This window comes from Saimiri boliviensis, chromosome 14 (genome assembly GCF_048565385.1).
Source record: "Saimiri boliviensis isolate mSaiBol1 chromosome 14, mSaiBol1.pri, whole genome shotgun sequence".
In the NCBI taxonomy this organism is placed as follows: domain Eukaryota; kingdom Metazoa; phylum Chordata; class Mammalia; order Primates; family Cebidae; genus Saimiri; species Saimiri boliviensis.
In genome coordinates, this window is record NC_133462.1 from 6203153 (window position 1) to 6229409 (window position 26257).

General features: G+C 43.1%; 1 protein-coding gene and 1 pseudogene across 3 annotated transcripts; both read right to left on the reverse strand.

Annotated features, from left to right (window-relative positions):
• Positions 1–4337: 4337 nt before the first annotated feature.
• Positions 4338–4822, reverse strand: LOC120362801 (small ribosomal subunit protein eS17 pseudogene; annotated as a pseudogene). The gene has a single exon (XR_012513752.1). The product of XR_012513752.1 is annotated as a small ribosomal subunit protein eS17 pseudogene (transcript).
• An 84-nt stretch (positions 4823–4906) lies between these two features.
• ZNF615 (zinc finger protein 615) lies at positions 4907–25664 on the reverse strand. Of its 2 annotated transcripts, none has more exons than XM_003944215.4 (5): positions 25523–25664; positions 22772–22971; positions 21490–21616; positions 20585–20683; positions 4907–11303 (listed from the first exon to the last, which is right to left on the reverse strand). In XM_003944215.4, exons 2-5 carry the CDS (start codon positions 22784–22786, stop codon positions 9358–9360), a joined length of 2187 nt encoding a protein of 728 aa, XP_003944264.1. In that variant the 5' UTR covers positions 22787–22971; positions 25523–25664; the 3' UTR covers positions 4907–9357. The 2 variants fall into 2 exon arrangements, with proteins under 2 accessions (XP_003944264.1, XP_074242102.1); XM_074386001.1 differs by lacking the exon at positions 25523–25664 and adding an exon at positions 25181–25488.
• Positions 25665–26257: the final 593 nt, after the last annotated feature.

Below are 26257 nucleotides of genomic sequence, written 5' to 3' on the forward strand. Positions count from 1 at the left end.
CAAAAAGGAGCAGATTTTCAGAGACTCAAGCTTAATCAGGCAAATATGGGGCGAGCTAAATTACTTTTCTTTTTTTTGAGACGGAGTTTCACCCGTTACCCAGGCTGGAGTGCAATGGCGCGATCTCGGCTCACCGCAACCTCCGCCTCCTGGGTTCAAGCACTTCTCCTGCTTCAGCCTCCTGGGTAACTGGGATTACAGGCACGCGCCACCATGCCCAGCTAATTTTTTGTATTTTTAATAGAGACGGGGTTTCACCATGTTGACCAGGATGGTCTCGATCTCTTGACCTCGTGATCCACCCGCCTCGGCCTCCCAAAGTGCTGGGATTACAGGCTTGAGCCACCACGCCCGGCCTGAGCTAAATTACTTTTAGTGCTTTGCTATCCACTTTGTTAATTTTTTTTAAAGGTTTTAAAAAGGACAAATAAGAGTGCAGCCAGGTACAGATATCACAGAGAATGAATTGAAAATGAAAACGGTAACAGATCAGGTAGAAAGAGAAAAGCCAACACATCAGGTAGGCGGACACCCACGGAAAGCGTCTGGCGGAAAATAACTTGCAGGAAGCGGTTTCTAAGAACACAAAAATAGCAAGTATTCAGGGGTGAAGAAAGAAAAAATACTTATAATTATTGTATTTTATTTTTGAGACAGAGTTTCATTCTGTCGACCAGGCTGGAGTGCAGAACTCGGGAGGCTGAGGCAGGAGAATCTCTTGAATGCGGGAGGCGGAGATTGCAGTGAGCCGAGATCACGCACTGCATTCCAGCCTGGCGACAGAGCGATACTCAGTCTCAAAAAAAAAAGAAAAAAAAAAAAAAAAAGGAGGAAAGACGCCACTTCGTCACCATGAACTACTTGATTTTTATGGGTACAGTGACAAAAGTGGATGTAGGAAGACAAAGTGTGTGTGTGTGTGTGTGTGTGTGTGTGTGTGTGTGTGTGTTTTAACAGATACCTTCAGAACTTGAAAGACTGATAGGAAGTGTTCCCAGCATCCACAGTCAGTCTCAAAGCAACTACTAACCTTCAGAACGCCTCAAAACCTCCAGCCTCCTTACATTCTCAAACACAGACAAGCTCCGTCTTTCCCCCCAAAATTTTGCCTTCAAATCAATCTAAAACTTACGACAGAGGCACTCCTTTGACACTCCTCCCCGTAAACCATTCATTCATGCCACTCCTCTTCCTAGCTGGCTTCTCTACATCTGAGCCCCGCATTAAATTGCAAACCTGAGCAAAACACAGCCTTCACTGAGACATACTTTTCATTCAGTTTTCAATTACTGAGACCCATGAAGAGTAACATATAGACCCCGAGCTCTATCCGTGGGACCCTCAGTTATTAAACTCTTAAAACTAAGCCTTAACCTTCAACATCCAAGGATCCCTTTCTCACACCCGTATTCCTCGGTGACTAAACTGAAATGAAACTCCTGAACACGAACATTCACATGCATTTCCACTTCATGGTCCCCACAAGTTCCCCATCCAGATTCACACCCAGCGTCAGGCTCTCAAGACTACAGTAGCAGTTAACAAAGGCTGAATATATATCAGAATCCACTTCCGATTCTGGAATTCTGGTGCTGCAACCCCATCGTTCGCCACCTCTTAAGAACTTGGAGAGACTGGGAGGCTGGCTTCCGGCGAGGGACATGGGACGTTTCCCTCAGTCCAAGTTCTGGGTTTGAACACTCTTATGAGCTATGTTACCTCATAGAGCATATTACGTCATTTCTGATGGGAGTGACCATATCGGTTGCTATGCTCAGCCAGGTGGGAAGAAATACAAATGTTTTTGGGTAACTTCAGCGCCCTCCACTCCTCCTTACAAGAGACTGTCACCAACACTACCCTAACTGGGGACGTTTTCAGAGGCCAGAAACTATCTAAGGAGCAAAATGGAAAGATGGCTGCATTCTTGAGCCATTTGGCAGGAGCATCATGGGAATCGCCACCTCATGGAAAGTCCAAGGGTCATGAAACAGAAAATACTGAAGACAACTGGCTGGATGAGGTATGTAGACGCCAAGATGTTACTGAGGCAGCCACAGTCACAATGTGGACAAAAGCACTGAAGGTTTCAGGCCTGTTCAGGTTTGACTGGATGTACTGTGAATTTTAGTAGTGAAAGGAATAAGGAGTCGAAGATGTAAAATATTCAGGTTTCAACGGCAACAAAAATAACATATTTGCAAATAAACAGTAAAGAGTCATAAATACTCAGAAAACAAAGCAGTCAATAAAACTAACTCTGAGTAGGTCCTAGTGAAGAACAGTGGACAATAGCTTCAAAGCCAGTATGATAAATATATTTAAAAATGTAAAGAAAAATATTACGAGGGCCGGGCGCGGTGGCTCAAGCCTGTAATCCCAGCACTTTGGGAGGCCGAGGCGGGTGGATCACGAGGTCGAGAGATCGAGACCATCCTGGTCAACATGGTGAAACCCCGTCTCTACGAAAAGTGCAAAAAATTAGCTGGGCATGGTGGCACGTGCCTATAATCCCAGCTACTCAGGAGGCTGAGGCAGGAGAATTGCCTGAACCCAGGAGGCGGAGGTTGCGGTGAGCCGAGATCGCGCCATTGCACTCCAGCCTGGGTAACAAGAGCGAAACTCCGTCTCAAAATTAAAAAAAAAAAAGAAAATATGGCAATAACCTAATAGAAAATCTCAATAAACACATTTAAAATATAGTTTTAAAAATCCCACATAAATATTGGTGCTGAAAAATACGGTAACAATGAAAAGTTCACAATAGGATAACAAGCAGATTGCAATGTCAGAAAAAACGTTGAGTAAATTTAAAGAGCAAAAGAAATTATCCACCCGAAAGAAAAGAAGGAAAAAATTTGAAAAAAAAAAAAAAAATGAAGATTTAAATACCTGTAAGACATCAGATGTACTATTTTTTTGTTTGTTTGTTTGTTTGTTTGTTTTTTTGAGAGGGAGTTTCGCTCTTGTTATCCAGGCTGGAGTGCAATGGCACAATCTTGGCTCACCGCAACCTCCGCCTCCTGGGTTCAGGCAATTCTCCTGCCTCAGCCTCCTGAGTAGCTGGGATTACAGGCACGCACCACCATGTCCAGCTAATTTTTTGTATTTTTAATAGAGACGGGGTTTCACCATGTTGACCAGGGTGGTCTCGATCTCTTGACCTCGTGATCCACTGGCCTCGGTCTCCCAAAGTGCTGGGATTACAGGCTTGAGCCACCGCGCCTGAAAGATGTACTATTTTTTAAATAGAGGTGGAGTCTCCCTATTTTGCCGAGGCTGGTCTCAAACTCCTGATAAAAAGCAATCCTCCTGCCGGGCGCGGTGGCTCAAGCCTGTAATCCCAGCACTTTGGGAGGCCGAGGCCGGTGGATCACGAGGTCAAGAGATCGAGACCATTCTGGTCAACATGGTGGAACCCCGTCTCTACTAAAAATACAAAAAATTAGCTGGGCATGGTGGCGCGTGCCTGTAATCCCAGCTACTCAGGAGGCTGAGGCAGGAGAATTGCTTGAATCCAGGAGGCGGAGGTTGCGGTGAGCCAAGATCGCGCCATTGCACTCCAGCCTGGGTAACAAGAGCGAAACTCCGTCTCCAAAAAAAAAAAAAAAAAAAAAAAAAAAAAGATGGGTGGATTGCCTGAGCTCAGGAGTTTGAAACCAACCTGGGCAACATGGTGAAACCCCATCTCTACTAAAAATACAAAAAATTGGCCAGGTGTGGCAACGTGATCCTGTAGTCCCAACTACTCAGGAGGCTGAGGCAGGAGAATTGCTTGAACCTGGGAGGTGGAGGTTGCAGTGAGCCAAGATCCAGCCACTGCACTCCAGCCTGGGTGACAGAGCAAGACTCCGTCTCAAAAAAAAAAAAAGAAAAAAAAAAAGGATAAAATAACTGCAAAAATAGGATGCATTTTAGTAAATATTTACCAAGACATAATGTATATGCTATAACCTCAAAAACACTGATTTTTTTTTTTTAAAGCAGGGAAGGCTAATGAAGTGGAGAGACATAGTTGGTTAGAAGATTCAACATAGTAAACATGACAAATAAACCAACTTTGATTTATACATTTAATGCAATTTCAGTAAAACTCCCAGAGGAGTTTCTGTGGATATAGACAAGCTCATACTAAAATCTACATGGAAAAGCAAAGGAAATAGATCAGACAAAACTATTTAGAAAAAGAAAAATAAAGCTGGCAGACTCTGACTACTTATTGTATGACTAATATTGCAATATGACAATAATCGCTATATGGTACTTGTGGGCCAAGATGGCCTGGGGCAGACATGTTATTTCTTTTTTTTTTTTTTTTTTTTTTTTTGTTGTTGTTGTTGTTGTTGTCCCAGGTTTATTGAAAATAATACAGCATTGATTCAAACAGGGCCCCGAGGCGTTTTGAAATTCATCCCAACTGTAGGCTGAGTGACCTGCAGGTTGGATAGACTGCCAAAATCCAAAAGCTTCAGCATTTCCTTAGTGTCAGGATCTACTTCAATGATCTCCTGATCCAGGGCTGAGACCTCAGGAACATAATTGTCTCTCCTTTCTCTCTCCTCCTCCTGCAGCTTGATGGAGATACCTCTTACTGGGCCTCTCTGAATCCGCTTCATCAGATGCGTGACATAGCCTGCTATCTTGTTGCGGAGCTTCTTGCTAGGGATAATGGCGATCTCCTCGCACACGCGCTTGTTCGTGTGGAAGTCGTTGCCCAGGCGCGTGTAGTACTTTTCTATGATGATCCGGGCCGCCTTCTTCACGGTTTTGGTGCGAACGCGGCCCATGTCGGCGGGTCCTCAGTCCAGACATGTTATTTCTAGTTAAATGATTACAAGCTTGCTTTGCTTTTTATACACTGAGATTCGTGCCGTGGATCAAATACTGAATTTAGAAAACTCCAAACTATGGTGCAGTAAAAGAAAAACTGTTTAAGGTCTGTAAAAGCAGAGATTAAGTGGTAACAGGCCTACAGTGACGACCATCTGAGAGCGCTTTAAAACCGCGGAACGCTGCGGTGCGGTCACAAGGCAGGAAAGACTCCTTTGGTCCCACAGTCTCTTCCCAACATAGGGTCTGCATGAGGGTCTCCTAAAGAGGGCTTGTGCAAGAACTCTGGGAAGGAATGCCACCTCTGCTCACAAGACTTGGGAGGGTCTTTGCAGATGGGAGCGGCCTTGCGGGGCAGAGATAACTTCAACCAAGGTTCTCAGAATATGGAGTAACTCTGATTGCTCTATGTCCGCAATGCTCGCAATGCTCAGCAGATCAAAGCCCCTTGATGCATTGTGTGCGGTCAGACTTAGTGGTACCTTATCCACTGTGCTTCTACGCAGTTGTACCTTGATGACAACTGGTGATAAAGTTCAGTGTCCTAGCTTAGCATTTCTTAGAAGAACCACGTGTGCGATTGAATGCTGCAGACAAACAGCTCCCCTCCCCGAAACTCCCCCCAACTTACCCCACAATAACTCAGAGCCAACGTAGTCCCCATGCTTGCATTGGTCTCCTGGACTCATATTTTGAAACTTGACTCTTGTCTTTGTCTTTCTTTCTTTTCTGACTCCCACGTCACTGCCGGGACTAAGGACACCCACGTACAGGGTTGGGGCTGTCACCCAACAGTATTATTAGAGAAGTGATAAGATACACACATCAACAGAATAGAGTCAAGAAATGGACACAAGAACAGACAAATGATTTTTACAAATGTTCAAAATTAATTTAATGGAAAGCAGACAGTGTTTTCAATACTGTTGAATCAAGTAGGCAAGCACAGGCTGAACTTTAACCCTTATCCTATATACACAGATGAATTTAAATGGATCATATTGCTAAATATTGAAAGCAAAACTACATTATTTTGTAAAAAGACAGAAAAAATCATCAATTACAGTAAGGAAGGAATACTTAGATGTAACGCCAAAATCACAATCCATAAAAGAAAAAAAAACTTGCAAATTGGACTTCATCATAATTAAATTATTTTTCTCTGAGAAAAACCAAAAGAGCCACATCTAGAGAAAAATATTTGCAAGTGACATAAAACCATTACCAGCTGTATAAAACCTTTATCCAGCTTTAATAAACAACTCTCTAAGCAGGGCACAGTGGCATGTGCCTGCAGTCCCAGCTACTCTAGAGGCTGGGACAGGAAAACTTGTTCGAGGGTTTTCGAAGGCCAGAGTTCAAGACTGTAGTGTGCTATATTGGTGCCTGTGAATAGCCACTGCACTCCAGCCTGAACCATACAATGAGACCTCATCTTTCTAAATAAATAAATAAATAAATAAAGCCTTTAAGGAACTGCAAACCAAGGCAACATACAATTGGTATGTGTGTATCCATGCCAAAGCACACATAATAGAATAGGTAAAATAAAACATACTGACAGCAGCAAGTGGAAGAAAGGAGAGCCACTGAACCTCTCATATATTGCTGGTAAGTAATGAAACACCACTCTGGAAATACTTGGTTAGTATCTTACAAAGGTAAACATACACTTACCTTATGACCCATGAATCACAGTCTTCAGTTATTCTAGAGAAATGAAAAATTGTGCTCACACAAAGCCTTTGTACACAAATGTTCATAGGATTTTCATTTGTAACAGAAAGGCTGGACATGATGGCTCATGTCTATAACCCTAGCACTTTGGGAGGCAGAGGCAGGTGGATCATCTGAGGTCAGGAGTTCAAGACCAGCCTGGCCAACATGGTGAAACCCCATCTTTACTAGAAATACAAAAAAAGGGCCGGGCACGGTGGCTCAAGCCTGTAATCCCAGCACTTTGGGAGGCCGAGGCGGGTGGATCACGAGGTCAAGAGATCGAGACCAGCCTGGTCAACATGGTGAAACCCCATCTCTACTAAAAATACAAAAAATTAGCTGGGCATGGTGGCGTGTGCCTGTAATCCCAGCTACTCAGGAGGCTGAGGCAGGAGAATTGCCTGAATCCAGGAGGCGGAGGTTGCGGTGAGCCGAGATCGTGCCATTGCACTCCAGCCTGGGTTAACAAGAGCGAAACTCCATCTCAAAAAAAAAAAAAAAAAAAGAAATACAAAAAAAGAAAAAAAAAAAAAGAAAGAAAAGAAAAAGGAAAAAAAAAACAGCCAGGTAGGTAGGCACCTGTAAGCCGAGCTACTCAGGAGGCTGAGGCAGGAGAATCGCTTGAACCCAGGAGGCAGATGTTGCAGTGCGCTGAGATCGCACCATTGTACTCCAAAGAGAGTGAAACTCCATCTCAGAAAAAAAAAGTAAGAAAAAGTAGAAATAACCCTAATGTCCTTCAGTGGGTGAATAAACAAATTGTGGTATATTCATATCATAGATTATTAGTCACCCATAAAAATAAAACAATATATGATACATAGAATAAATTGGATGGATCTGAGGTTATTTGCTTTAGGTCAAAAAGCCAATACCAAAAGGGTACATGCTGTATGATTCCGTTTTTATAATAGTCTACTAATGACAAAACTAAAGATGAAAAGATTTCTGATTGCCAAGGGTTAGGGTTGAAAAGAGGTTGTGACTATAAAAAGGTAGCATGAAGGAGTTTGCACTGATGCGACATTCTGAATCTCAATTGTGGAGGTGGTGACATGAATCAATATATAAGATTTCTTGGCCGGGCGTGGTGGCTCAAGCTTGTAATCCCAGCACTTTGGGAGGCCGAGGAGGGTGGATCACGAGGTCGAGAGATCGAGACCATCCTGGTCAACATGGTGAAACCCTGTCTCTACTAAAAATACAAAAAATTAGCTGGGCGTGGTGGCGCATGCCTGTAATCCCAGCTACTCAGGAGGCTGAGGCAGGAGAATTGCCTGAACCCAGGAGGCGGAGGTTGCGGTGAGCCGAGATGGCGCCATTGCACTCCAGCCTGGGTAACAAGAGCGAAACTCCGTCTCAAAAAAAAAAAAAAAAAAAAAAAAAGATTTCTTAAAACTACAGATAAAAACCAAACAAAAATGCACGCATGTTGAAACTGGTGAGATCCAAGTAAATTCTGTAGTTAACAGTATTGTAACAATTTCACTTTCCTGTATTTGATAGTGAACTATGCGTATGTAAGGTGTTATCTTTGGAAGAAGCTGGGTTAAGGGCATTCAAGAACTCTGGAATATTTTGGTAAGATTCTGTGAATCTAAACTTATTTCAAAATAAAAACTTACAAAAACATCTTAGTTATATTAATTTCAAAACTTAAACACATTCAAGTACGTTCAATTACACTTATGAATTGAATATACTGTATCCAGTTTCATTCGGAAGTACTTCAATTATTCTGAAATAAGACTTAGAACCAAAGGAATGCAGAAGTTAATCATATAATACAATGAGGCAAGCCTAAGATACTCTTGTATTGTATACAATATTAATTTTTAATTCGTGATTCAAGAAAGTCACAATTTAAAATGTATAAAATCAGTGACAAGGCAACTAGAAACATGGCTCAAGGTATCCTGTTCCCAAATGCACATGAGGTATATTATCTGCTAAGGTAAGAATTGTGACAGAAAGCTCTCATCCATCATTTTGCGGAAGCTTCTTTCCTTCATTAAGTTCTCTGGTATTTTCCTAAAAGTCTTTTACATCGAATGTTTTCATAAGTTTTTTTCTGCATTATTTCCTGGCACATGAGGCAAAACTTTTTTTTTTTTTTTTGAGACGGAGTTTCACTCTTCTTACCCAGGCTGGAGTGCAATGGCGCGATCTCGGCTCACCGCAACCTCCGCCTCCTGGGTTCGGGCAATTCTCCTGCCTCAGCCTCCTGAGTAGCTGGGATTACAGGCACGCGCCGCCATGCCCAGCTAATTTTTTTGTATTTTTAGTAGAGACGGGGTTTCACCATGTTGACCAGGATGGTCTCGATCTCTTGACCTTGTGATCCACCCGCCTCGGCCTCCCAAAGTGCTGGGATTACAGGCTTGAGCCACCGCGCCCAGCCCGAGGCAAAACATTTTATTGAAAACCCTGCCATGTTCACTGCCAGAGGAAAATATCTCTCCAGTGTGAACTCTCTCAATCTACTGAGGTTTTATTTCTGGGCAAAGGCTTTCCCATAATTATTACATTTCCACAATTAGTAGTTTATTCATGATCTATGATGATCATTTCTGAGAGGGTCTATCTTCCCACGAAAGGCTTTCATAGTCTGCCACATTCACAGGATTTTTCTCAGTATACGATCTTTAGACATAATGTCCTAAAATATTTTCTCAAATGTTTTGTATGTTTCTTCTGACACAAAACGTGAGGTAATTGATCACTAAACAACCAAATATTCTGCATTCATGAAATCACTCTGCAGATATCTTCAGGGCCTACATCTTGCAGGAGGCTTTCCAAAAATGACTACCTGTGAATTCTCTTATGTTTAACAAGGATAGACAAGTGGGCAAAAGCTTTCCCACAATCACTACATCCATAGGGCCTCTCTCCTGTATGTTTTCTTGAATGAACATTGAGCCCTGACTTTGTAGTGAAGGCCTTCCCGCAGTCACTGCATTTGTATGGTTTCTCTCCCGTGTGAATTCTCTGATGTGTAATGAGATCATTTTTGCGCAAAGAGAATTTTCCACATTCAGTACACGCAAAGGAGGTCTTTCCTGTGTGAAATCGCTGGTGTTGTATGAGGCATGTCTTCTTCCTGAAGGTTTTATCACATTCACTGCATTTGTACGGCTTTTCTCCAGTATGAGTTTGCTGATGGATACCAAGAGTACTCTTCATGGTGAAGCCCTTTCCACATTCATTGCATATATAAGGTTTCTCCCCAGTATGAGTTCGCTGATGTGCAATGAGCATGCTTTTCCCAGTTAAGCCTTTGCCACATTCACCGCATACATAGGGTTTCTCTCCTGTATGAGTGCGCCGATGTACATTGAGATGACTCTTCTCCGTGAAGCCTTTTCCACACTCACCGCATACATAAGGTTTCTCTCCTGTATGAGTTCGTTGATGTCCCATTAGCCGGATCTTTGCTGGAAAGCCTTTTCCACACTCACCACATACATAGGGTTTCTCTCCCGTGTGAGTTCGCTGATGCACAATAAGGCGGCTCTTCACAGTGAAGCCTTTTCCACAATCGTTGCATATATATGGCTTCTCTGCAGTATGAGTTCGCTGATGTACAAGGAGGTCACTCTTCATGGTAAAACCTTTTCGACATTCGGTGCAAACATAGGGTTTCTCTCCAGTATGTGTTCGCTGATGTCTGATGAGTGGGCTCTTCAAGGTGAAGCCCTTTCCACACTCATTGCATTTATAAGGTTTCTCTCCAGTATGAGTTCGTTGATGTACAATGAGACAGTGCCTCATTGAAAAGCCTTTTCTACATTCACTGCATGTATATAATTTCTCTTCTGTATGAGTTTGCTGATGTGTGATAAGACTATTCTTCAAAGTGAATCCTTTCCCACAGTTATTGCATATAAAGGGTTTCTCACCAGTGTGAGTTCGATGATGTGCGATAAGACGCCTCTTCTCAATGAAGCCTTTTCCACATTCACTACATATATAGGGTTTTTCTCCTGTATGAGTTTTCTGATGCGTAGTAAGACTGAACTTTGTAGAAAAGGCCTTCCCACATACACTGCATCCATGGGGTTTCTCTCCTGTATGGGTTCGCTGATGATAAATGAGCCGACACTTTTTGATGAAGGCTTTCCCACATTCACTACATGTATAAGGTTTCTCTCCCATATGAGTTTTCTGATGTATATTGAGCTGTGATTTCTTGAGGAAGGTTTTGTGACATTTAGTGCATTCATAATGTTTCAATCCTGTATGAGTTATCTGATGGTTCATTAGCCTGGATTTTCTGGAGAAAGCTTTCCCACACATACTACATCCATGAGGTTTTTCTCCAGTGTGAACTCTCTGATGATCAATACACTGAGACAACTTGAGGAAGGTTTTCCCGCATTCACTGCATACATGGGCTTTCTTTGTGTTGTGAGTTCTCTGTTCCTTAATCACCTGGGTCTTATTAATAGGTTTTGCAATTGCAGGAAACTTCATTTCAGTATAAAATTGTTTATGGTTAGCATGAAAAAGGGATTTCCCATCTCCATTAAACTCAGCAGAGTTCTTTAGGCCAGGGCTCTTTTTCTGGTTATCAAAACTTAAATTTGATTTTAAAGGTTTTTCATGTAAGCCAAAGGTTTGATGATCTTGCTTCAGCAGGATATGACCTTTGTTCTGATTAGCAATATTTCCAAACATATTCTGTTGCACACTCTTTTGAATACTTTGATTTTGCAAGCGATGCTGCAGAGGATCATCAATTTTCCTGATTTCTAGGAAAGAAGAGAACAGTCCATCACTCCATCATCTTGCTTTGAAATAAATTATTTAAACTACTTTCTTTTTTTTTTTTTTTTTTTTTTTAAAAAAAAAAGATGGGGTTTCACCATGTTGGCCAGGATGGTCTTGATCTCTTGACGTCGTGATCCACCCGCCTCGGCCTCCCAAAGTGCTGGGATTACAGACTTGAGCCACCACGCCCGGCCTTAAACTACTTTTGAAAACTGCCTTGGTGTGAGGTGACTCTTTAGTGACAACCTATTTTAGCATAAAGGAAATCCCATATATAAATATCCCTCATCTCTTACACATTGGGAGAGATGTATAAGATTCCTTTTATCTGTCACACATCAAGGAAATTCCATGTATAAATATCCTTAATTTCTTTTTTTTTTTTTTTTTTGAGACGGAGTTTCGCTCTTGTTACCCAGGCTGGAGTGCAATGGCGCGATCTCGGCTGACCACAACCTCCCCCTCCTGGGTTCAGGCAATTCTCCTGCTTCAGCCTCCTGAGTAGCTGGGATTACAGGCACGAGCCACCATGCCCAGCTAATTTTTTGTATTTTTAGTAGAGACGGGGTTTCACCATGTTGACCAGGATGGTCTCGATCTCTCGACCTCGTGATCCACCTGCCTCGGCCTCCCAAAGTGCTGGGATTACAGGCTTGAGCCACCGTGCCCGGCCAAATATCCTTAATTTCTTACAAATAACACACAATAATATAAACACACCTAAGTGTAAAAGCAACTGTACAAACAAGGCCACATAATTCACAATGTATATAGATTTGGCTGCTTTCTAAACAGGTCTTTGCACAATATACAGATAGTCAAACATAAACAGGTCACTTTTAGCAGGGAACCCCAAAATTTGGCAGGACACCAGACCATAGAAATTACTGAAATATCAGACCACACAGGTTGATCCCAAATAACAAAGGCTGTATTAAGTTATTCTACAAATACTTGCTGAATAACATCTATGTGTAAGTCATTACACTCATGTTTGGGATATACTAACATGTTCCTTTTCTTTCTTTTTTTTTTGAGACAGGATCTCACTCTGTCACCAAGGCTGGAGTGCAGTGGCACAATTTCAGCTTACTGCAACTGCAACCTCTGCCTCCCAGGCTCAAGTGATCCTTCCACCTCAACCTCTTGAGTAACTGAGACACACAGGCATGTGCCACCACACCCAGCTGATTTTTTGTATTTTTGGAAGAGATGGGTTTTTGCCATGTTATCCAGGCTGGTCTTGAACTAATGAGCTTGAGAAGATACACCTGCCTGAGCCTCCCAAAGTGCTGGGATTACAGGCATCAGCCACTATGCTCAGCCGATTTTCACAAAGGTTTAATTTTAGTTAGGAAAAAATGAATTAACGAGGAAGCAAAAAAATGAAAAAGGTAACTGCATTTTGTGAAATGTGGTTAATGGAACAATGGAGATATAAGAGGTAGAGAAAATCAAGACATAAAGAAATGACAAGGTTCACTAATAGGTTCAATGGGAGGAGTGAAAAAGGGTTAATGGAAGTGAGAACTCAAAAATCATTCCAAAATTTATATGGCTTCAGGCCAGACAGAGTAGCTCACACCTGTAGTCCCAGGACTTTGGGAGGATGAGGCGGGCAGATCACATGAGGCCAGGAGTTCAAGACCAGGCTGGCCAACATAGCAAAACCCCATCTCTACTAAAAATACAAAAATTAGGCATGGTGGCATGTGCCTGTAGTCCCAGCTACTTGGGAGGCTGAGGCACAGGAATCATTTGAACCCAGGAGATGGAGGTTGCAGTGTGCTGAGATCACACCACTGCACTCCAGCCTGGGCAACACAGCGAGCCAGATTCATACTATCTAGAATGAAGAGAAAAATTTAGCATGTATTGTGAAACATATATAATTCAAGATGATTGCTACGTATCCAAGTACAAACATGAAGAAATTGTTGAGTATATAAATCTTGAAAAAGAGCTTATCTGGAAATAGCAATGTAGATGCCATCCAACATTTACAAATTATTCAAAGAAAGAGTACTGGATGACATTTTAGTTGGAAATATGTAGAAAAAAAGAGGGAAGGCACAGGGCCAAGGATTTCGTTACTCCAACATGTAAAGTTTAGCAATTTGTTAAGTCCACCGAAATGAATCACACGCTGACTAATATGATCAGGTGTACAAGTGGAGACCCAGGTGTACAAAACAAACATCCAAGCATGTTGAGTGAGAATGTGACGGTCTCTTGAAAATGGTTAAGATATTAGATTTGGGCCGGATGCAGTGGCTCAGCCTGTAATCCCAGCACTTTAGGAGGCTGAGGCAGGTGGATCACGAGGTCAAGAGATCGAGACCATCCTGGTCAACATGGTGAAACCCCGTCTCTACTAAAAAAAAAATACAAAAAATTAGTTGGGCATGGTGGCGCGTGCCTATAATCCCAGCTACTCAGGAGGCTGAGGCAGGAGAATTGCCTGAACCCAGGAGGCGGAGGTTGCGGTGAGCCGAGATCGCGCCATTGCACTCCAGCCTGGGTAACAAGAGCGAAACTCCATCTCAAAAAAAAAAAAAGATATTAGATTTTAGTGTTCTCATCACAAAAAAGGGAAGTATGTGAGGTAGTATATCTGTTACTTGGTTCAATTTAGCTCTTCTACAAAGCACACATATTTCAAAACATTATGTTTTACATGATAAATATATGTAATTTTTATTTAGGAATTAAAAAGTAATCATGGCCTGGCATGGTGGCTCATGCCTGTCATCCCAGCACTTTGGGAGGTTGAGGCAAAGAGGATCACTTGAGCCCAGAAATTTGAGACCACCCTGTGCAACACAGTAAGACCTTTCTCTATAAAAAATACAGAAATTAGCTGGGTGTGGTGGCATGTAGTCCCAGCTATGCTAAGGTGGAAGAATTACTTGAGCTCAGAAGATTGAAGCTACAGTGAGCCATGATTGTGCCACTGCACTCCAGCCTGGGTAACAGAGTGGGAAAAAAAAATCATACATTAAAAAAAAGAAGAATGAGCCGGGCGCGGTGGCTCAAGCCTGTAATCCCAGCACTTTGGGAGGCCAAGGCGGGTGGATCACGAGGTCAAGAGATCGAGACCATCCTGGTCAACATGGTGAAACCCCGTCTCTACTAAAAATACAAAAAAATTAGCTGGGCATGGTGGCGCGTGCCTGTAATCCCAGCTACTCAGGAGGCTGAGGCAGGAGAATTGCCTGAACCGAGGAGGCAGAGGTTGTGGTGAGCTGAGATTGCGCCATTGCACTCCAGCCTGGGTAACAAGAGCGAAAACTCCGTCTCAAAAAAAAAAAAAAAAGAAGAATGTGAGACCCTCAGCATTTGATTTAAACTGTGACATACTGAGTGATTATCACATTCCCCAAACTTGCTATTCTTCTTCATTCTACATACCAGCATTAAACTAATTTTCCCAAAGCACCATCTTAAGTTTAGACGAAAGATTCTATACTTAAGACTCCAACTAATGACCTAACTAGATTCCATGTTCCTAAGGAAAGAGGAAACAATGATTTGCAGCAAAGTGTTAACTGAGCAGGGCTGAGCTATTGCAACCCTACACATTCCAAAGAAAAAACTCTTGTCTTGACTGTCTTCTAAAAGATAACCTCTGAGTCCCTGGAATATTCTGCTTGCTTAGGGTATCTTTTAATGCTTGAGGGCTTAGCTCATATCAGATAGTTTATGCTAGCAAGGTGATTTATGGTGGACACCTGGTTTTGCATGTCTCAGGCTTTGGGACACATTATATTCTTTTGACTGTGTGGGGCTAGAGACACTGGGCTTGGATGAGCTTCTCTAGTCGGCAACAACTTCACATGTGTTGTCAAACACTGTTGCTGGGAAAATTCAGCACTTTGTGCAACTCCACTAGAACCGGAGAACTGAAAGCTTGCACCTAGTTTCTCCTGGATTATTCTTTCTGTACTTTTTCTCTTTGATGATTTTAATTTGTATTATTTCACTGTCAAAAACTGTAATCATGAGTGTAGCAGTTCCCTCTCCTCGCCATTAATGTCCACCTTCTACATAGTAGGCAAAGTAACCTATCAAAAAAATGAGTTATAGCACGTCACTCCTCTACACAAAACTCCCTAATGTGTTCTGAACTCATCTGGAATAAAATCTAGGTTATGAATGCCCTTGACGGGCAGTATGTGACCTCTGTACCAAAACCTCCAACTATGACCCCACCGTTCATATTTCCAGACAGTTTTGCTCACTCTACTCTATCCACTTAAGCTTCCTAGAAGTTCCTCAAACACACTCCAGGGTCATGTTTTTCAGCTTCTCATTGTCTCACACCTGGAACACTCTTCATCCAGGAAGCCTCCACACATTCATTATCTATCCACTCAAAGGCACCTTAACCAAGAGCTGTTCCCAGGCTACAAACACAGTGCCAGCTCCCGACACTGACTGTCCCACTAGCTGCTTTAACTTTCCTTATAGCAAGTTTTACTCCAAGATGTGTTATTTATAGATCCACTTATTATTGATTATATGGTTAATTCTAAGAGAACAAAAGCAATGTGAATAATAAGGACATGGTGGCCGGGCGCAGTGGCTCAAGCCTGTAATCCCAGCACTTTGGGAGGCTGAGGCGGGTGGATCACGAGGTCAGGAGATCGAGACCATCCTGGTCAACATGGTGACACCCCATCTCTACTAAAAATACAAAAAATTAGCTGGGCATGGTGGCGCGTGCCTGTAATCCCAGTTACTCAGGAGGCTGAGGCAGGAGAATTGCCTGAACCCAGAAGGCGGAGGTTGTGGTGACCCGAGATCGCGCCATTGCACTCCAGCCTGGGTAACAAGAGCAAAACTCCGCCTCAAAAGAAAAAAATAAGGACATGGTATGTTTTTTCTTTCTTATTTGTACTGCTGATACTGATAGCTTTGGAATACAGTGGGCTATCAAAACGCAAGTTGTGTGTGAGTGATTTTTTTTTTTTTTTGAGATGGAGTCTCGCTGTGTTGCCCAGCCTGGAGTGCAGTGGCATGATCTTGGCTCATTGAAACCTCTGCCTCCAGGGTTCAAGTGATTCTCCCACCTCAGCCTCCCGAGTAGCTGGGATTACAGGCACGTGCCACCACATCCAGCTAATTTTTGTATTTTTAGCGGAAACAGGGTTCACCATGTTGGCGAGCTGGTCTCAAACTCCTGAACTCAAGTGATCCACCGGCCTTGGCCTCCCAAAGTGCTGGGATTACATCTGTGAGCCATCTCGCCCAGCCAAAAAGATAAGTTCTAAAGGAGAGAATCACATGTTTGTATCACACTGAAGAATGTTTAGGAGGAGAACAGAAACTTTTTTCTTTTTGAGACGGCGTTTCGCTCTTGTTACCCAGGCTGGAGTGCAATGGCGCCATCTCGGCTCACCGCCACCTCCGCCTCCTGGGTTCAGGCAATTCTCCTGCCTCAGCCTCCTGAGTAGCTAGGATTACAGGCACGTGCCACCATGCCCAGCTAATGTTTTGTATTTTTAGTAGAGACGGGGTTTCACCATGTTGACAGGATGGTCTCGATCTCTTGACCTCATGATCCACCCGCCTCGGCCTCCCAAAGTGCTGGGATTACAGGTTTGAGCCACTGCACCCGGCCGAACAGAAACTTTTTATAATCAAGATAATATCACATCACAATGATCACTCAAGGAGAACCAGTAATCACATACGACAAGGAACATGATTAACTGGGACTAGGTGTCATCAAAATATGATAGAAAAGTAAGTAATCTTATTTCTATATTCTAGCAATGAATAATCTGAAAATTTAATCAAGAAAACAATTCTATTAACAGCAGAAACAAAAAGAAAACTATACTTAGGAATATACTTAAGAAGACATAAAAAATAAACAAAACAAAAAACCAAAAAAAGGAAAAATAAGAAACAAAAACTAAAAAAAAAAAAAAAAGAGTATACTTAGCAAGTGCCAATTTACATTCTGAAAGCAATATAGCATTGTCAGAAGTCAAAGACCTAACAAGATGTAAAACTGTCCAATGCTCATGAATCAGAATACTTAATATGATAAAAATGGGAATACTCCCCCAAATTGTTACACAGACTCAGTGCAATACCTACCAAAATCCTAGCCACCATTTTCGTAGAAATTTACAACTGATTCTAAACTTCAAATGGAAATTCAAAGGACTCAGAATAGTCAAAACAATCTTCAAAGCAAAGAACTAAGTTGGAGGACTCAAACTTCCCAATTTTAAAACTTACTGCAAAACTATAATTATCGAGACTATTTGAGAATATACATTAAATGTTCCAAAATTGACTGTAGCATGGTTACACACCTAGGTGAATAGATTAAAAACCACTGACCTGTACACCTTAAATGGGTGAAATCATTAGGCCGGGTGCGGTGGCTCAAGCCTGTAATCCCAGCACTGGGAGGCCGAGGTGGGTGGATCACGAGGTCAAGAGATCGAGACCATCCTGGTCAACATGGTGAAACCCCGTTTTTACTAAAAATATAAAAAAATTAGCTGGGCATGGTGGCATGTGCCTGTAATCTCAGCTACTCAGGAGGCTGAGGCAGGAGAATTGCCTGAACCCAGGAGGCGGAGGTTGTGGTGAGCCGAGATGGCGCCATTGCACTCCAGCCTGGGTAACAAAAGTGAAACTCCGTCTCGGGGAAAAAAAAAAAAAAAAAAAAAAAAAGGGTGAAATCACGTGACATGTGCATTGTATCTCAATATCACTGTTTAAAAATATGATGAAAAAAACAAAAGGAAAAAAAAAAAAGAAAAAAACAAAAGCTATACAGAAATGAATGCAGTAAAAACATCTAAGATGAATTAAAGAAAGTTCAGAATTAGCAAAACCATGAAGAAAATAATTTGCAGCAGACATAAACGTCTGATGGTTTGGGGTAGAAATAACATAGGACATTAAAAGGTCTTATCTAATTAATGAAAAATTTATCTTGCCGGGCGCGGTGGCTCAAGCCTGTAATCCCAGCACTTCGGGAGGCCGAGGCGGGTGGATCACGAGGTCAGGATATCAAGACCATCCGGGTCAACATGGTGAAACTCCGTCTCTACTAAAAATACAAAAAATTAGCTGGGCATGGTGGCGCGTGCCTGTAATCCCAGCTACTCAGGAGGCTGAGGCAGGAGAATTGCCTGAACCCAGGAGGCGGAGGTTGAGGTGAGCTGAGATCGTGCCATTGCACTCCAGCCTGGGTAACAAGAGTGGAAACTCCGTCACAAAAAAAAAAAAAAAATCAAAGTAGAGAACTTGAAGAGAGTTCAGCAGGTAGAAAACATTTTAAGGTAATGCTAGGATCGGCAGAAGTTATGACGTGCAGTAATGAAGGAGACACTGAATTTAAACGGGAAAGCCTGTAGCATGATTCACAGTAGTAAAGACATGGAATCAACCTAGATGCCCATGAATGGTGGACTGGATGACTGAGGTACATAGACACCATGGAATACTATGAAGCCATAAAAAAGAATAAAAGCATGTCATTTGCAGCAACATTGATGCCACTACAGGCCATTGTCCTAAGTGAAGTAACTCAGAAACAGAAAACCAAATACTGTGTAATCTCGCTCACCAGCAAGAGCTAAACATTAGGTACACACAGACATAAAGACAAGAACAATAGACACCGGGGACTCCAACAGGGAGAAGGGAGGAAGGCAAGGGTTGAAAAACCACCTCTTGGCCGGGCGCGGTGGCTCAAGCCTGTAATCCCAGAACTTTGGGAGGCCGAGGCGGGTGGATCACGAGGTTGAGAGATCGAGACCATCCTGGTCAACATGGTGAAACCCCGTCTCTACTAAAAATACAAAAAAATTAGCTGGGCATGGTGGCACGTGCCTGTAATCCCAGCTACTCAGGAGGCTGAGGCAGGAGAATTGCCTGAACCCGGGAGGCGGAGGTTGCGGTGAGCCGAGATCGCGCCATTGCACTCCAGCCTCGGTAACGAGAGCGAAACTCCGTCTCAAAAAAAAAAAAAAAAAAAGAAAAACCACCTATTGGGTACTATGTTCACTATTTGGGTGTCAGAATTGAGCTTCTGTTGAATCCTTGGCATCAGGCAATATATCCACGAAACAAACTTGCATATGCACTTCCTGAATCTAAAATAAAAATATAAAAGATAAAATAAAATCTAAAAAATAAAATTAAATAAGGATAGCCAAAAGCATTATTCTTGGAGAGAAGATTATTCTTGTTCCTCATACACCAAATGGGAAGTTACAGGTTAGTTGTCATGAAGACAAGTAAAATACATGGAAATAAAGTATACACTAGATAATATGAAAGCAGAAGTCAATTTGGCAGTTTCTTCCAGAGAATGCAAAGAATTTACTCATGGGAATGAAGGAAATCTTTAAGAGTTATGAGAACAGAAAAGAAAATGGCAGAAGCTGGACATGGTGGCTCACATTGTAATCCCAGCACTTTGGGAGGCCAAGGCAGGGAGATCCCTTGAGCTGAGAAGTTTGAGACCAGCCTACACAACATGACAAAACCCCGTCTCTACAAGAAATACAAAAATCAGCTGAGCGTGGTGGTGTGTGCCTGTAGTCCCAGACACTTAGGAAGCTGAGGTGGGAGGATTGCTTAAGACCAGGAGGTCGAGGCTGCAGTGAGCCATGATTGCGCCACTGCACTCCAGCCTGGGTGACAGATGAGACCTTGTTTCAAAAAAAAGAAAAAAAAAAAGTATGGAGAAACTCAATATTCAGTATAGGAGGAATAAGAGAACTGAAGAAGTACATAAATGCCCGTCAGAGACCAGGTTATCATGGGCGCAGCATCCAGAGTGGGAAAAATGAAGGAAAATAAGGATTCCCAGGGTGGGAATAATGAAGGAAAAATATTGTTTTCCTTCTAGGGCAGGAAGACACAGTATCACAAAACAAGTAATGAGTTCAAAGGTATCTCTTTCTGCAGACGCCTAGAAAGTGGAATTTCATACACAAGCAGACACGCTGTGACAGTGGATGAGAAAAGGCAGATGTGAAAATCCTAATATAATTATGTAGACAAAAATAAGATGTGTATAAAATAAACAAAGATGAAATCTCAAGGAAAAGAAAGGGGGGCATATTTTCTATACTATAGAAAAAAAAAAAAAAGAGCTCTTCCCTGGGAAGGAGTCACGGAGGGGTCGTTGCTGTGCCTTCAGATGCCCTCACTGCTTTGACATCTGCTTTGTGTGAGCAGAGCACGATGTCTGACTGCCCACCTGGCTGATTCTCTCACTCACCAGAACAGACATGAGTGTAGATTTCATCTTCTGTTCTGCAGCAAGATTCTTCTCCTCGTTCGAACTTCAAGAGTGCATCCGGTTTGCTGGCTTGATACCCTGTGCATGAGAAATAACAGAAGACTTAGACATATAAAACTAGGCTGGCAATGTTGAAAGGAGAGAATGTGACATTTTAAGAGCTACACAGGTGTCAGATCGGTAACATCAAGGCTTTTCTCTCACAAGAAGATAGATTTTTTTTTTTTTTTTTGAGACGGAGTTTCGCTCTTGTTACCCAGGCTGGAGTGCAATGGCGCAATCTCTGCTCATCGCAGCCTCCGCCTCCTGGGTTCAGGCAATTCTCCTGCCTCAGCTTCCTGAGTAGCTGGGATTACAGGCACGTGCCACCATGCCCAGCTAATTTTTTTATATTTTTAGTAGAGACGGGGTTTCACCATGTTGACCAGGATGGTCTCGATCTCTTTTTTTTTTTTTTTTTTTTTGAGACGGAGTTTCACTCTTGTTACCCAGGCTGGAGTGCAATGGTGCAATTTTGGCTCATCGCAGCCTCCGCCTCCTGGGTTCAGGCAATTTTCTTGCCCAGCCTCCTGAGTAGCTGGGATTACAGGCACGCGCCACCATGCCCAGCTAATTTCTGTATTTTTAATAGAGACAGGGTTTCACCATGTTGACCAGGATGGTCTCGATCTCTTGACCTCGTGATCCACCCGCCTCGGCCTCCCAAAGTGCTGGGATTACAGGCTTGAGCCACCGCGCCCGGCCTACAAGAAGATAGATTATACTGTCTTGCATGAGACAAGAGAATGATGTGAGAATCTACCACGTCAGAGTACTACAGGTAAGAAGCCGAGAAAGGACGGTCACTGACTGGGCACCCTCCGAATGACACAAGCTGTCCTCACCCACTGCCACCAGGTTGCTGTAGTTTTCCAACATTACGTCCCGATACAGGTCCTTCTGAGTAGGGCCCAGGAGTCGCCACTCCTCCCAAGTGAAGTCCACAGTCACATCCTCCAGTGTTAGAGATTCCTGTAATAACACACTCCTGTTTAATGAAGTGATACTCTTTTTGCGATAGGAAAAGAATGTCAAGGAAGTCATTCTGCTCATTTTTACCATATAGGAGGCTGGCGGGTTTTTTTCTCAGTACATTGCAACAGAATAAGAATCCTAGTAAAATATTCTGTAATTACGCAGTCATCCATTTTCAACCAAGTTGAAAAGTCAAAGAAATTTCTGTAATATACAGTCATCCAATCCTCTTGCTAATGGAAGAACACCTAAAATATATAGCCTATATTTCCCAGTATCAAACTAGCTATAAGTATATGCTAGTTACAAGCAGATGAATAATACAGATTCTTAAATTCACTATGAGCTTTCAGGCCAATTATCGAACTCTGTAATGAAGAGATGGCAGATGTGATATCCCAGGGCAATGCATCCTAGATAACTACTATGGCTAATAGAGTTAACCATATTATTATTTTATCCATAATGAAATGAAAGAAATGATATAAAATATATATGAAGAACAAGAGGTTATTAGATGATTAAGCAAATTTGTTTTTTTGTTTGCTTGTTTTGCTTTTTTTGAAATGGAGTCTTGTTCTGTTGCCCCGACTGGAGTGCAGTGGCACAAGCTCAGCTCACTGCAACCTCTGCTTTCCGGGTTCAAGCAATTCTCCTGCCTCAGCCTCCTTAGTAGCTAGGATCACAGGCACACACGGTTAGCAGAGATCTTGCCACTGCACTTCAGCCTGGGCAAGAAGAGTGAAACTCCATCTCAAAAAAATAAAAAAGAACACCACCTAACACATCACCTCTGTGAAGAACTATCAAAGACGTGTCTAAGCCTCAGAATTATGTGCCATGAAACATTAATATCCCTCAAGAAACTCGTCTGCTTTCTCACAGTTGATGTAACTTATCATGATTCTCTTGTATGGCTAGAGGCAAGTTTACAGCAAATGTAACCTATAGAGCCCTGCACAGACACAAATTCCAACATGAATCATGTAGTATGAATCCTATGAATAATATATCCCTGATCCTTCTTTGTCCAGATTTCTCTAAGTCCTGATACTCCCAATTTACACTTTTCTGATTAATTATACTGATTCTTACAGGACTTTGAAAATACATTGGAGAATAAAGGAAAGAATAAAACAAACCAAAAGTCACCTGGGCCTGCATCATTGTCTCCTAAATCTGGGAAATTACTGGTAACTTGGACGCTCTGTATTTGGCTCTTCTGAATCAGTTCTCAATTTCTGGTCAAAAACTTCAATCTCCAGTCAAGGATACTCCAAGAAATGATGACCCCGGTCTTGGAAACTCTGCCTCCTTCCTTCACTTGATTTCTTGTTCTCAGCACCTGTGGGCTAAACAGCAAATTACTCTGAGTGATTCATTCTCTTTAGGCCCAGATGTTGTCACTGTTCCTATATGCTTACTTTAAATCAAGGCTCCAAAATATCTCTCTGTTCCTTTATTTAGTGCTCCAGAAATTTTATATCTGGGCTAGGAAAATACAACATTCTGAATATATGGAAGGTACAGCTCCCTTATATATAAAGTTGACATGGTATGACTACTGTTAGTAAGTGAAAGAAGATGTGGGAAAAAGAATCATGACAACATGATGCCCCAGCAGCAGGGGAATCCTCAGGCAGAACAATTTTAGAAAAGAGGTCACATGGATAGTAAAGATGCACACATTTTGTCTTTAAAACCATGCACACCCATCTACCTTTTCAAAAGTCTTTTTTTTTTTTTTTTTTGAGACAGAGTTTCACTCTTGTTACCCAGGCTGGAGTGCAATGGCGCGATCTCGGCTCACTGCAACCTCCGCCTCCTGGGTTCAGGCAATTCTCCTGCCTCAACCTCCTGAGTGGCTGGGATTACAGGCACGCGCCACCATGCCCAGCTAATTTTTTGTATTTTTAGTAGAGATGGGGTTTCACCATGTTGACCAGGATAGTCTCGATCTTTTGACCTCGTGATCCACCCGCCTGGGCCTCCCAAAGTGCTGGGATTACAGGCGTGAGCCACTGCGCCCGGCAGGTTCAAAATTTTTCACAAAAATATGTTAGGCAGAGAGAAAAATACTGTAATACTAAGATGACCAAATATAAAGTAAATATCTAAAATTAATTGATCTTTTGTTATAGATTATAAGGAAAGGAGAGTCAGAAAGCAATACACTGCAATAAAAGTAATAGTCTAAAGTAAAGATAAAAGGCAGGAAAAACAAAATTCATAGATAAATGGATAATCATGAAACGTTCCTAAAAATGATACCTCTACATTTAAAAACACTTCTTTTTTTTTTGAGACGGAGTTTCAGTCTTGTTACCCAGGCTGGAGTGCAATGGCGCAATCTCGGCTCACCGCAACCTCCGCCTCCCGGGTTCAAGCAATTCTCCTGCCTCGGCCTCCTGAGTAGCTGGGATTGCAGGCACGTACCACCATGCCCAGCTAATTTTTAGTATTTTTAGTAGAGACGGGGTTTCACCATGTTTACCAGGATGGTCTTGATCTCTCGACCTCTTGATCCACCCGCCTCGGCCTCCCAAATTGCTGGGATTACAGGCTTGAGCCACCACGCCTGGTCTAAAACACTTCACTTCTAACAACATATGTATAAACTTAATGTGAATGCACTCATAGTACCACCGGTTCAAACAGTAAAAACAACTTGTAAATGTTTATTACATAATATAAAGTAAAAGAGAAAACAGTAGTACCATTTACATAATTTATCTGAATTATGAATATTGAGCACATAATATACATATCTAAAATGGAAATATTCTAAAAATTCGACAAAGGTTATCTTTCAGTAACCAAGCTTACCAAGGCAAAGCTGTTATCTTACTAGTATCAAGAAGAACCTGGCCGGGCGCAGTGGCTCAAGCCTGTAATCCCAGCACTTTGGGAGGCCGAGGCGGGTGGATCACGAGGTCGAGAGATCGAGACCAACCTGGTCAACATGGTGAAACCCCGTCTCTACTAAAAATACAAAAAATTAGCTGGGCATGGTGGCACGTGCCTATAATCCCAGCTACTCAGGAGGCTGAGGCAGGAGAATTGCCTGAACCCAGGAGGTGGAGGTTGCGGTGAGCCGAGATCGCGCCATTGCACTCCAGCCTGGGTAACAAGAGCGAAACTCCGTCTCAAAAAAAAAAAAAAAAAAAAAAAAAAAAAAAAAGAACCTGAAAAGAAATGTCCAAGAGGAATATACTGGAAACTTGCAAAGAGTAGAAGCCGCATCTTAAATATAAAAGATACTACTTTTATGTGTGCTAGATGATTGATCTCGCCTAAAATTTCCATTTTTGAGGATTTAAGACCAAGGAGTGATGGAGGGTGCCAAAGGGGATTTAAAAACCATTCGTGGAGAAGGGTCTTGGGCAGAAGGGGAATCCTAATGATCCTCAAGTCTGTTCCAGTAGCCAGGGCTGGGGCTCAACGCACCACCACCTGCCATGCTTCCCAGGCCTCCAGAGCTGCAGCCCACACCCGAATCTGTAGCAGTAACACCACCGCCACCCGGATTCATTCCAAAACCTGCACCAGAAACCTCCCTACCTTAATCCCCACGACAGTTCCTCCGTCATTTAGTACCAAACAAAAACCGAACCATAAACCTAACAGCTGACGAAACAAACCCTCCAGTTCGCAATCACTGAGCCCCGCCAAAGGACAACAGCAAAGACACCAGAATGTGGCTTGGGCACGCAGCAGCGGATCTCTAGAGATTTTTAACCACAAACCACACGAGGACCCTGTGACTGGTCCCAGAGGCACCCCGCGTAACCAAACGCTGGCGCCACCAGACCGGAGTCCATCACCACTGTCCACGAACACGCCCAGCCACAGACCGAATTTCCTCCCCCGTAACCACAGTGACCGCCCAGTGACCGAACTTACTTCCCAGAAGTTGGTCAGCGGCGGCCTCACCTCTCGGCCTCCTCACTGCCTTACGGCAACTACCGAGGGCGGAAGCGTTCGCGGTGTTCCCTCAGAAGCAAGATGGCCGCGCCCTCGGCACCGCGGCCCCATGGGAGCCTCCATCTTGGAGTATCTGACGTACACGAGGCCGAGGGGCCGTTTCGGCGCAGGTCACCGGAAATGGCTGGGAAGATGAAAGGGCACCGGAAACCGTCCCATTTCTTGGTGCCTCAATCCTTCATAAATACGGGTCCAGAGACAGAAGCTCCAGTTTACACAAGACAAAAATGGCGTGGGATTAAACTCCTTTGGGCGAGCTGGGTAGCACGGCTAAGCCGGCCGCGACGTCTACACTCTGTACAAAGGTTGGGAAACAGCCCCTTGTGAGGGAAAGGAGAACTGGCCGAGAGGGGACACCGCGGCCCCTTGGCCGGATTTCTAGCAGAAAGTGGCTTGAAGCGCCTTTTGAACGCGGAAGAGGGCTGCTAGCTCCGCGGACGGAACGGGGGTGGCAGTCGGAGACCAGGTCAGGAAAGCGGTTGGAACGTGCCAGAATGACACCGAGCCCAAAGGCGTGGGGATGAGCCAGTCACAGCCACAAAGTACAGTTCCCAAGGCGAAGGGCCGAGCCTGGGACGGAGGCGGGACTTGTCTCTTGGACCCGGGTGGAGCCAAAGATGGGGGCAGGACTCAGGAGAAGCGGCCAGAAATTAA